The sequence below is a fragment of the Larimichthys crocea genome, chromosome XXIV (assembly GCF_000972845.2).
Source record: "Larimichthys crocea isolate SSNF chromosome XXIV, L_crocea_2.0, whole genome shotgun sequence".
NCBI classification, from domain to species: domain Eukaryota; kingdom Metazoa; phylum Chordata; class Actinopteri; family Sciaenidae; genus Larimichthys; species Larimichthys crocea.
Window position 1 is genome coordinate 11,208,974 of NC_040034.1, and position 12,427 is coordinate 11,221,400.

Here is a 12,427-nt window from a genome sequence, read left to right on the forward strand (position 1 = left end):
CAATGCACTTCCTAAATGGTGAAAGGAAATCCTACCTAGATTGGAGTTGAATGAGGTGGTAGTGCGGACCGGGGGGTGGTGGCAGTGGAGAGGGTGGATTCACTTTAAACGGGGAGGGAAAAGATGCTGGTCACTCGGTGTAGTCTTGCAGGGGCCGTCACTCATCTAAAAAGAGTCAGTGTGAGACCGTCTGTACGGTATCTATTCAGTCATTCATCCCAGCAACTTCTGTCCCTCTGCTGGCTGCCCTCTGTGTCACCCTCAGCAGACACTTCAACTCGCTCAAAAGAAGAAAGCTGACCTGCCTGTACCCGGCCCTTATGTTTTCAGCCACTGTTACCGTTATCTCATTCACAAGGACTTTTACGCCTTTGTTAGCGAGCAGTCATGCAGTATTCATGTGATGAACAGATGAACCTCTTTTTTTTTTTTTTTAAGCACTTGACGACTTAGTTTCAGGTCATTTAATCAAACTACCAAACCATCACAGTTTAAGATGATTTAGTTTTTCAGCCGTGAACAGAGTACATCATACAAGATTGTCAAATATAACCAATTACATACAGAAATACCTAAATATTGGCATGAACTAAATGTGATTAAACTGGGTGACGAAGTACTCAAAATGTACTATACACAACAACAGTATACTTTAATAACATTAGATAGATATGTAAAACACCTTACTCTGAAAAATAAACTTTTGATACATTTTTTTAGCAAAATAAATTAAATATTCATGACTCAACTTGATTATAAATGACTACAGCTTCATAACCTGTGGTTGGATAAGGTGGTGGTCTAAAAAAATGTATCCTCTGTTGGTTTAACTCAACATGCTACTGACTGATGATGGGAACCTACCTAAAAAAACAAAACAAAAAAGTTAAAATGATAATGAGGACCAACTCAGTTAATGTGGAAACACACTTTATCCATCCCTTGCAGTCTTAGGCAAGGTTTGCATGCCATAGAAAGGCTATTAAAAAACTTACCAGTCTACTCTTTATCACTTTGAACGGAGGGATGGAGAAAGGTAACAAAGGATAGTGGTCAGCATTCCGAACATTATGCATTTTTAACAAACAAAAGGACTACCTGAGTAGGAGCATAAATCCGGCCCCCTTTTGTAAATCTTGAGTACCATTTTCATCTTTATTACCAGGCAGGACACATAGAGCCTCTGCACTCCCAACAGCTGAACAAGTGAAAGTTAAAACCGAACCTCCATTTTCTGCTACACCTCAAGTAGGAAAATGCAAAAATTCAACTTCTGAGGAAGACCTTTCAGCTGGCCTGAATAGCTTTGTTTAAACTCACACACTGGGAAAAAAAAAAAAAAAGTCCCTTGTCCTTTTTGTATTAAGTGCACAACAAGGATTCATGGATTTTAGTGGTGTGAGATCTGACAGGTAAAAAAAAAGAAAGAAAAATAAGCACCAAATATGGAAGTTTGGATGTAAAAAAACAAGGTGTATATCACTGGCCTCTTGTTGTTTTTCCCCACGCGCTCACTCTTCCCAGCAATCTCCAGCTATGAGAAGAGTTTTTTTTTTTTAAAAGAGTAATGCCAGGTTGGGAGCTGCTGTTCACATTGTTCCACAGCTCATTGTCCCTCTGAGATACTGGAGGAGTCAGTGGGGGGGGGTATTTGGCACTGAGGCTAACACTGAAAATGAATGTGTTGATGCTGATGTACTTTCCCGTCCACATGGGAGTGAGTGTGTGTGTGAATGTCAGTGTAGATTTTGGGGTAGATTTTAGGAGGGATCGATGGTCCCCCCTGGGTGAGGAGGAGCTGTTGCTGTGCCAGGTACTCCTCATAGTTCATGGAGCTCATGCAGTCTTTCTCTGGGCTGGAGGAGCTGGACGACGGAGCCACACAGCCCCTGTCCCGCTCTCGATAGGGCAGCCGGTGGGAGCTCTGCAGTACCTGTGCGGCAGCAGCTGGAGCGCTGGGAGGGGGGCAGTGTTTTCTGCTCTGGCAGAACCACAGCAGCACGGTGCCAAAGATGAACACTATTCCAGCGGGGATGCCAATGATGACAGGCCAGGGGAGGGAGCTGGAGGCTGGTGAGAAAATGGGCGTGATGGGAGGCTTCATGTCTGCAAAAGAAGAGGGCCAAAAAAAAATCAAAACAAGTTTCCAAAGCTTGAATGTTGCCAAGAGCTTGTTTTAAATAGACAGGTGAAGAGCTTAAGGCTTGAAACAAATGATCATTTTTACGATCAATTAATCAGGTTGGATTCAACATTCAGTAAATAAAATGCTTGAACAGTCCAAAGATGTTTTAAATGCTGAATCTTCTCATACTCGACCAGCTGTTTTTTTTTACACAATCTCTTGTGTCTTGACACAATCAAGTCTTGTGGTTGTTTCATTTATTTACAAAGCCCTTATTGGAAACTTACCAACATATATTACCTGCTTATTATACTGGAATATTCAAGTGTTCAAGTGTCTGGCTAACATTCAAAGTCCTGCATGCAAACACTAAATCTGGGTGAATTGCTTTTAGTTTTTGTTCTGCACACACCTGGAACGTTTTACAAAACACATTAAAACTTAGCACACTTGTACCTGCAGGTCAGTTTAAAACCTCTGCTCTTTAATCAAACTATTTTATGTTATGTTGTCTGTTTGTTTTTTTTCCTGTTAATTATTTTTTGTATGCATTTATTCTGTTGTTCTCTCTACATTAATGAGAATGACTTTTAATTTGAATGAATGTCAAGTAAACCAACCAAACTTCTTCCACTGAGGACGACACAGACGCTCACATTTGTGTTTTTTTTTTACCTGAAAACTGAATTAATTGATAATCAAAACAGTTTCAGGCACATGGGTTGTACACTAGTGTTTGTGGTAGAGGCTTGACTGATTTTATTTATTCTAATATGTCTATAATCTGTCTATAACAACCTTTTTTCTAACCCAGATTAAGGCATAATAGGTTGAATCTATCACATGTGAGCACATTGAGTTGTTTTAGGGAGTTTAGAGTGTCTCACAGTGTGAGATCATTAAGTTTCTCTCAGCACCCCTGACTGACGTCCAACATCTCTGTCTGATGTTATTCTGCTATGTGCACTACTGCAGACTTCTTAAAATAAACCGCAGCATAAATGATGATAACAAAGATCCTTGTCCAAGCTGGTGATTCGTTCCTCTGCAGTATATTTGTAACACTTCCTGCTGCTGTGGCGGCAGTACACTGTAGACAGACATTCCCCAGGCCTCACCTGGCAGCACAGTGAGGAAGGCGCTGCGGAAGCTGTAGCCCATGGTGTTGGCGCCTAAGCAGATATACATGCCAGCGTCTTCCTCTTTGGCACGCGTAATGAGCAGCTTGTTGAGGTAGGAGCCATCGGGTCGTGACCACACCTCCCCCGTGGGCAGCACCACGAATCGGTGGTCCCCCACCTCAATGGTGGAGTTATAACGGCTTTCCTCGTTAGACTCCACCCGTTTGAGCCACTGAATGACCGGCTTAACGTCACTCCTCACTTTGCACTGGAATGACGTGGTGCCTCCGTAGTCCACCGTTGTGTTGACTGGGTGAGTGCCCGTCAAAACAGGCTTGCAGTTCGTCCTCTCTGCATAAACAGACAGAGAAAAACTGTCAGGACACACACAGACATCTTTTGACATGACAGGCCCTCTGCGGATAGAAGAGGTCTTAGTTGTCCATACCACTATTAGCCTCAGGCTTAGAACTTATAATTGACAGAGAGGGAGGAATACCACATGTAACACTAGAAGTATGTGTGATTAGTTTCCTCTCTTTCTTTGCTCCTGGTTGTACAGCACACATTTCTCATGGGTAGAAGGGGTGGGGGGGCAGTGGGTCTGGCAGACAGCTGGGCTTTAATCAGCTCCAGATTGGGTGGAGGGTCTCTGAGTTGAACAACCTCTCTCTCTCTCTCTCTCTCTCTCTCTCTCCCTCTTTTTCCCCCCTATGCAAACACCAGGATACAAGCCTCACTCTCAAGCTTGCTTCCTCAATATGCTTCTCATATACATGATTACACAAGCACATTCATCCATGCAGCAAGGATATGAATAAGACCTGCTGATGGCAATCAGACGTCAGGAGTAGGTAGATCAGAGAGAGGTTTTTTTTTTAAAGGTTACAGTTCTTCCTACACTATTTAAATTTCCCGTAGCAATGTACAAAAGATCCTGAAAATGATCCACACAAGCAGCAGTAATCACTTAAATTAATACCTCATTTGTTGTTTTTAGCATTATTTCACGGTGAAAATGTTTGGTATGGGCTCAGGCTCTCTGTGAGATACTCACGTATGACCTCAACTTTATATGTGGCGTTGATTTCCCCCGCTCGATTGGAGACCCTGCAGGTGTATCTGCCGCTCTGCTCTGGCGTCAGATTCTTCAGACTCAGTGTCCACTTTTTCTGACGGCCCTCGCCGACCTCCTGCTCCGTTAGTGGCCTGTCATCCTTCAGCCACACAATGTCCGGTTGAGGATTTCCACTGGCCATGCATTTGAGCCGCACCGAGCTGCCGACAGGACGAGCTATCACCCTTTTTCTCATCTTAGCGGGCTGGGTGAAGCGGGGACGAACTTTAGGGCGAAAGAAGAGGAAAAATTTAGTAACTTATCGGTGGATGCATAACTTGAGCTGACAAATTGCTAATTTTAAAGAAAAAATCTAATGTTTTTAAGTACATAAGTGCAGTATTTTACACTTTTGATGGCCTTTAATAAATGCTGTGATGTTTAACAGATCCCAATAGATTTTTATTCTTTTGCATGTGCTATTAAAATGACATGGTAAATTACTGAAACTGGTCCAAGATGTCTAATCAATCACACCAAACTCTGTATTCATTTTTGCCAAAAGTTGCAATATCAAAACAATGCAGACTTTTTTTGTCAATCTGAAATTAAACTGCCATACAACAATAATGTCACTTTGATAGAAATTAAATGCAGACATCGTGAAACAGAGTTTCATATCACAGAGAGATTAAAGGGAACAAATGGCTGCCTGTGGGTAAAATGCATTATAAAAACACAGCAGTATGGTTTGTGCTGTTATGTAAAGTACATGTGGTTTGTAGTAAATAGGATAAAACATGCAGAACCACTGTTATAGTCCTTTCATTTACCACTGAGTTATTGATAGACTGCCAACAGAGCTCTTACCAAATTTTTCTGACAAGCCATCAGTGCCTAGATCAGACTCTGCTCCATCAGCTGCTCTGGGTCCAGTTTTATCAGAACCTGAGTCATCTGTTAAACACAGCAGAACAACAGTTTGTTAGATGTTGGTTCTTTTGTAGTGAATATTAGGGACATCTTGAAGGACAGAATTCAAAGTAATGTAAAAAAAAAACAAAAAAACAAAACAAAAGCACAGCTTTAACACAAAGCACTACATGACTTTGTATAGTGTATCATGTACTTGTATAAAGATGTGCAGCTATTTGAGTTGATCATAGCTGCTCAATTACAGATGTCAGAAGGCTTTTTTGTATTTTCTTTCCACATCTTCCAAGTCCAGGTAAGAAAATCTAGGCCTTTGAACTGCGACAAACTCTGGTTGTTGAGCTTGTGATGCAAAGATTATTTTCTCATGTTGAAGAATGAACTTACATCCTCAAAATCCATCCTGTTTCCACACAAACAGATAGATCATTGGTGTGTAATATATGTATGTATATTGCACTGACAATAAAATAAAGGATTAAATGGTGATTTATTACACTGGGGAAAATTTATTTAAAAAATCTGTTGAGTTCGATTTTTATGCTGATTAAAACTAAAATTGGCATGCTTTTTTCTCTGCAGCTTACCCTCCAGATAAGCAAAATTCCACTGATTAGCTGTAGTAAGACTTGCCAGCTGATTACGAATGGACTCATCTACAGCTACGTGGCAACTTGTTTGTGCAGTCACAATTGAGACGGTGCGGCGAGAGGTGTGTGCAGCTCCCAATAGGTCAGTACTATCAATATCTGCAAACAGAAAGCTAGCATAGTAGGAATTAAGAGGATCTGTGCTGGCTTTTCTCTTAACCTTGTAACCATGGGCATACCGTTTTAAGTTCTATTTTGTTTTATGCTGTTTTTGTAGTTTTCGGTGATCAAGACAAGCCATGGGCCCCTCACAAAGTGTGTAAGCAGTGTGTCGAGAGTTTACGGATGTGGACCAAAGAACACGTGAAAAGTTGGCATTTGGTATCCCCATGGTTTTTTGGCGAAAGGAAAAAAATCATTGCACAGACTGTTACTTTTGTTTAGTGAAAACAAGCACGTATCTGTTAAGTACAGTATTTGTCATATTTTTTAAGAAAAGGGGAATCCTATAGTTCAAAAACTTGACGTGATAGAGAAAAACTGAGATCAGTTTTGGATTCCACACCCAGAAATTAGTTAAAAACAGCTGCCAGAACCTAACTCAACAAAAGTTGTGTTCCCCAGTGTTATCAACCACATACTTCTTAGATCACTATAAATGTATTTTTTTAGTTTGTATGGCAATATTAGGAGCAGTGTACCCGATGATATTGTTGTTATATTCCTACTTTCAAAGCCTGTATTAACCTAATCTATCACACCGCAGATCTTAATTGTTGACAGTGTCACTGTCACAGCTCATATGGCAGCGACCCAGCACCAAACAGGCCCAGCAAAATGTTTTTGGCTCTATCTGAGTAAATTTAGCATTTATAGATAGGCTCCTCTGAGCTGGGTGCATGCTCAGGTCACACTCTGCAGCATTTGGAAGTAATATGATAAGTTTTCATAAGCCCAGTTCCAGGAGACAGCTGTGGAGTTTATGTCATTGGCTGACATCATGCAGCAGAGCTAAGACAGGGCTTAGAGAAAATATAATGAGTGAAACCTAATCGACAGTTTGTGATGCATATCGACTTTTCGAGTTAAGCATTGATGAATTAACAGAGCGGATCGGGTTCCACGCCAATATCTGCCACGCTGTGCAGGAGGAGACGTTAAGCAGATGATTATTGAAGAGGGGCTGCTGTTACGTGATTTTATATGATACTACTGAGCTGTCACTTTACGTTAGATATGATAGTCTAAGCCTTAGCATTTCTAACAAACCTACTAATCATACGTCAAGAGAAAGATGTGGATGAATGGTTTAATAACAATACAAATTTTAAAAACTACCAGGCAGTCTCCTACCTTTCGTACTTGCAGCCTCATGTTGGATTTTTCTAGATTCAGCCTGGCACACTTGATTCCCTCTCAGGGTTTGATTGGGTCAGGTAAAGAGACCAGATGTGACTTCTAACCCCCTCGTTCTGCCTCCCTCCGAGTCCCCCCGAAACCCTCAAAGCTCTCTAGGGTTCTCTGGGTACAAACCCTCCTTTGTTTGTCCCCTGCAGCACCAAGCCCAGCCATGATGTCATGGCTATTTGAAGGGGTTTAACTGGCCAACTATAATAACCCATTCCTTTAAAAAACAGCCTCCACTGGAAGAAATATTTCTCTGTTGCTCACTTGGACTCTCCACATTCCTCCCGGTTCCTGAACCTCCCAATCCAAACAGAACTTGGTCCCACACTGCCGGGGTTTTCGTTTTGACTTTTTTTTTTTTTCCTGAATCTATTTCCTCTCTACTTTTTGGCGATTCTGAGGAACAATGGCGCCCTTTATACGTCTGTCCTGTTAAAGCTATCCCCTGCCACTATTGTCTTTACACAGTGTTGGCTCACTAGACTGCAGACAGGCAGCTAGGTATGGCTCCCATATGATTGTTATTTTTGGGGGGATTGAAAAATAAAATAATCAAGTCCTCCAGATATATGAGAGGGCTGTTCTTGTGTAAGTAAAAGCTGCAACTTATTATGGAATTACTGATCAAACAAATACAAATACATACTGTTTGAAATCAAAAGGTTTGTTATGCAAACGGAAATTCAATTACAATAATCGTGATTCAAGTGCATGCATGTGCAATTAAATGCTCCACGAGAAAGTATCAAATTTTTCAAAATGCAATCACGCTCCTTCGACACAACTTAAATCCATTCATGGCCTCACTACAGTGTTTAGGGTCTGACGCCATCCCCTCCCACTTCATTCACAAATCCAGCCACAGGAAACAGGTCACTACACACTCTCTCCCCTGGCCTCCTGTGCCAGCTGAATCACAGGAAAAGGCCTGATGATTTGAGGTCACAATGAGCTCCAGATGTTATTGGGGACATTGTAATGTCCAGGGAAAGTTATGCGCAGTGGCCTTGCATCACACTCTTGGAAATCTCCAAACAGCTACCACATGTGATCAGTCACACACAGGGCAGTTTATTCAACAGTTGGCTTGACAATGTCTCCAGAGAGCAACAAAATGAAAAATGTGCAGCGAAAGCCAACATCTCCATGTAGACATAATGAGCGCTGCCAGTTGTGTAGTAGCCCTGTAATATATTATCTGTGCAGACATAAACATTAACATCCAATCCTGTAAATGTTAATATGACAATCCCATGTTAATGCCAATATGAAGCCTGGTGTAGTCTGAGCAGCTGAGGATGAAGAGGTTGCTGCACGCATCGGTCTCTCCTAGTAGGGGTGCTGGGAGGTGATGGGGGCCAGTTGTCAAGAGACCACCCCAAACAGGGCCCAAACAACCAGCTGGAGGGATTGAGCAGGCGCCATGTTGCAATGACTGACCAGATTCTTCAGATAGCTCAGGGGAGGACAGGCTGTCCGCTGGCAGATGGGAGGAGGGATATTTCTCTAGCCGCAGTGGAACCCACTACACCTCCTCCTCCTTCTCCTCCTACTTACATCACCCTGCAAAACCCTCACTCTCTCACCTCTAATCTCACCCCATGTCTTCGCTGTCTCTTTATCTTACTGTCTGTCTTCTGCTCAGCTTCTCTGCCGGGTCCCAGGCGATGTGTAAAAAGTTATACTCTCCACATCGGGCCTTGAACTTGAACAGCTGCCAGGATTTCGTCGACCCTTCTCCCCTGACCGGCACTATAACTGACTGCAGTTGCTTCTTTTGCTTTTTTCCCTCTGTGATCCAGTAAAAATAATAAACCGCCATGATGGATACTGTATGTGGAGCTATGTTGGGAGCTACCCCTCATTTACAGTATCTCAAATAAATAATCTCTCCTCTGATCTTTTTTAGCAACATAATGGGCCTCCCAGCAGGTCACTAAATTTAACTGCATGCAACTCAATTAAAATGACTAACAATTAGGCGATTCAACGTTAATGGAAAGTGTTGCTCATGATAATTGCGTACTATTTGGCTGTATTAAGCTGACTTCAGTCTTGGAAGTATTTTGACAATGAGGCCCCCCTAATCTTTGTGGCAAAAAAAAGCACCCAGAATGCAATGCAGCTCTGATGGGACAATTACCTAGAAAAACAAACGCTGTGGTGATGGTCTGCCAGTACCTAATGGGATGACGGACAAGAGAGCAGAAAGAGGGGTTGGGGGTGTTTTTGTGAGATGCAGACTGATCATTTAGAGTCGGTCTGTCACGCACTCACCATCACCAGAGGACAAAAAGGAAATGGAACAAACCAGATCAGGATTAAGAGTCTGGCCAGAACGTCTCTAGGTTACTCCATAAAGGACAAAAACAGTGAGATAAAAATCGCATGGAAATATGCTTCCAAGAAGGCCTTATGATTGAACTTCCAATGGTATTTTTTCCTAACCTAATCACTGAGTGGGAGTAGAGCAACGCATACAGTCAGGTTGAACTGATCTCCCAATGGTCTCTGCCAGCTTCATCACAGTGGTCTGAAACTGTTTTCATTGAAGTCTCCATTCTCACTCAGTCACACTGCAGCAGAAGCCAAAGCAGACAAATGATCTGTCACATAACAAACCACAGACAAAAAGTTATCTATCACCAAGATGAATTGGCTAATAGTGTGTGTGTGTCTTGACTGTGTGTGTGTGGTGTGTGTGTGTGTGTGTGTGTGTGTGTGTGTGTGTGTGTGTGTGTGTGTGTGTGTGTGTGTGTGTGTGTGAGCGTAGGTCAGCTTTAATTGATCAAAATCATCATCCTAGCTCTGCCATCTTTAAATCAACAGTAAAATCCATGCTTGTACAGTTTTTGGCACTACTGCAGCGACAAATACTTACATTTTTTAAATGTTATTGTTGGTTCAATAAGCCGCCTCACATGTTAAAACAAAACCGTGGTCAAGAAAACATTTCAGCTCCTTTCAGTACACTTGACTTCCTTTAGTTCTTCTTGACTTCCACTTCAAATACAACTATTGCAACTAGGTAAACAAAAATAAAACCCCAATCATTTCTTTTGAGGTTACATAAATGAATTTATTCAATGAGTTGTATTTATCTGCTTTTATGTTCCTATTCACATTGCCTGCACTCCCCACTTGAAAGAATCTTGAAGTCTACGAATAGACTTAATCCATCACATCAAAACACACACAAAGGATTGTGATGGTATCCAATCAAGAAAGCCTTGAAACAAACCTAAAATGACACGGTGGTTGTTATCCATCACATGATTGATTGTATGTACAGTGTGTGTGAAGACTCAGAGTGCCCTTTAAGTGCAACGCAGACACAGACATAGCCACGTCTGACTTTGATACTATATAGCACAACTGTAGTATGAACCTTGACATTATAGCTGGCTCTGTGCCTCAGTCTCCAACCTTTCATTTTAGCACAATCAGCAGACACCCTCTCTTTGAACTCACTGGCAATTTCATATTGAGGGGGACCCTAAAATAAACTTTGGTTCCGTCTATTCTCAACTCATGAGCATGATTTACAACAAAAAGCACAGTTTTTTTGAAGTGCTCTGTGTTTTCCACATCTGCCTGATTATGGCTCTTCTTCTGAAGGCCGGCTGTCAGAAGACCAGGCTGCAGAGAGAAAGAGAGGGAGAGAGAGAGAGAGCGAGCAAGCACAGACTCTGGCCCTAATTAGGCATCTTAGAGTAATTAGACTAAACACAGCCTTCACGCTCCACTCTGCTCATTCATCATGCTCCGCTCTCACACAGAGGAAATACACTGTATGCACACGCACAGTGTAACACACTCGGTCAGACCGTGCTTAATCCTCCAGGCCCCATTCAAGAGCTGTGCGAGAGTCTGAAGACAAACCGGCACTATTACATTGAATGTGTTTCTTATTGCAGAGCTGCAGACCTCCTGCCTCCACAGAGTGTAGCCTAAGGAAAAGGAAGAGCTTGAGATCCAATTGAGTCACAGAGGATGAAGGGGTATGAAACATCATCCCATTCCGCTGTTGACTTTGGGCAAGGAGAGGCAGGGGCTGTAACACATACAATAGATGAGGGGATAAACCACTAAACCTCCATAAATCCACTTGTTTTAGACCTCGACCTCTGTAAGTGATGCTGTCTTTTAACATTTGAACTGGTGGTGAGATTTCTGACTGCAGGAAAGTGTTAGGAATATGGCTCCAAATCACCACAGTGGAAGATGATGCATTCTGATCGTACAAATCAGGAGACTGAATCACTGCCACGGCCTCTGGTTTGAGTTACCAGACAGGTGGCTTCATATTTTAAAGATGATTAATTAAGCTTGAGTTTTTAACAAGAGTGACACATTTTACAATGCTTTATGATCTAATCTCACAAACCCGCAGAGCAACAGGTTATACAAACAACTCATCTGCACTCACCGATGACGATGAGGGTATAGTTGATGTTAACGCTACCAAAGCCGTTGGTTGCTTTACAGATGTAGGTCCCTGTATCATCTGCCTCCACTTCCTTGATCTTTAGGCCCATGCGGAGGATACGGAAACGGATCCAGCCGCTGTGAATGTTGCGCCCGTCTTTGGTCCACATTATAAGGGGCGGAGGGTCCCCTTCCACTGGACATGGCAGCTTAATGGCGCTCCCGAGCCGGGCCGACTGTCTGTGAGCCACCTTCTCAGACACCCGTGGAGGTCCTGAGGACACACAAACACAGTAATGGTGAATTGCGTGGAACACATTTTAAAAAGTTTAATACGGTTTTGTAAAAGGAAAACAGGTTTTGTGTTTGAATCTGCCCAAAATAACATAAAAAAATGGGTTTCAAAAATATTCTTGTCAGGGTCAGGGACAGACAATGAAACATTTAGACCAGTGATTTACAGCGTCTCTGATCTATGACCCTATTAAATAATGTAATGTTTACTCACAACCCCTCGTCAAAGGCTCCATACCTCTTACAGTTGTTATCTTTTTTCCTTAATAATCTTTAGAGGTACAATTCATTCATATAAATACTCAAGTAAAAAAAAGAAAGATTAAAACAAATTATAAATAAAATAAATAAATAAATACTTTTTTTTTTTTAGTTGACAAAAATCAAAAGCTCTTTCAGTAGCTGTTCTTGAGGTGTAATCTAAACATTTAAGCCAACATGGGTAAGAAGTCCTTAAAGTGCTTGTGGGAAT

General features: G+C 42.0%; 1 protein-coding gene across 1 annotated transcript in view; it reads right to left on the bottom strand.

Annotated features, from left to right (window-relative positions):
- Positions 1 to 68: 68 nt before the first annotated feature.
- LOC104921595 (fibroblast growth factor receptor-like 1) overlaps positions 69 to 12,427 on the bottom strand; it is a 31,274-nt gene continuing 18,915 nt past the window's right edge. Inside the window, exons 4-8 of the mRNA XM_027274519.1 lie at positions 11,663 to 11,935; positions 5,174 to 5,260; positions 4,304 to 4,588; positions 3,244 to 3,597; positions 69 to 2,106 (exon numbers count right to left, since the gene is read on the bottom strand). Coding sequence (XP_027130320.1) covers positions 1,664 to 2,106; positions 3,244 to 3,597; positions 4,304 to 4,588; positions 5,174 to 5,260; positions 11,663 to 11,935 — 1,442 coding nt within the window. The 3' untranslated portion in view covers positions 69 to 1,663. The remainder of the gene's footprint in view (positions 2,107 to 3,243; positions 3,598 to 4,303; positions 4,589 to 5,173; positions 5,261 to 11,662; positions 11,936 to 12,427) is intronic.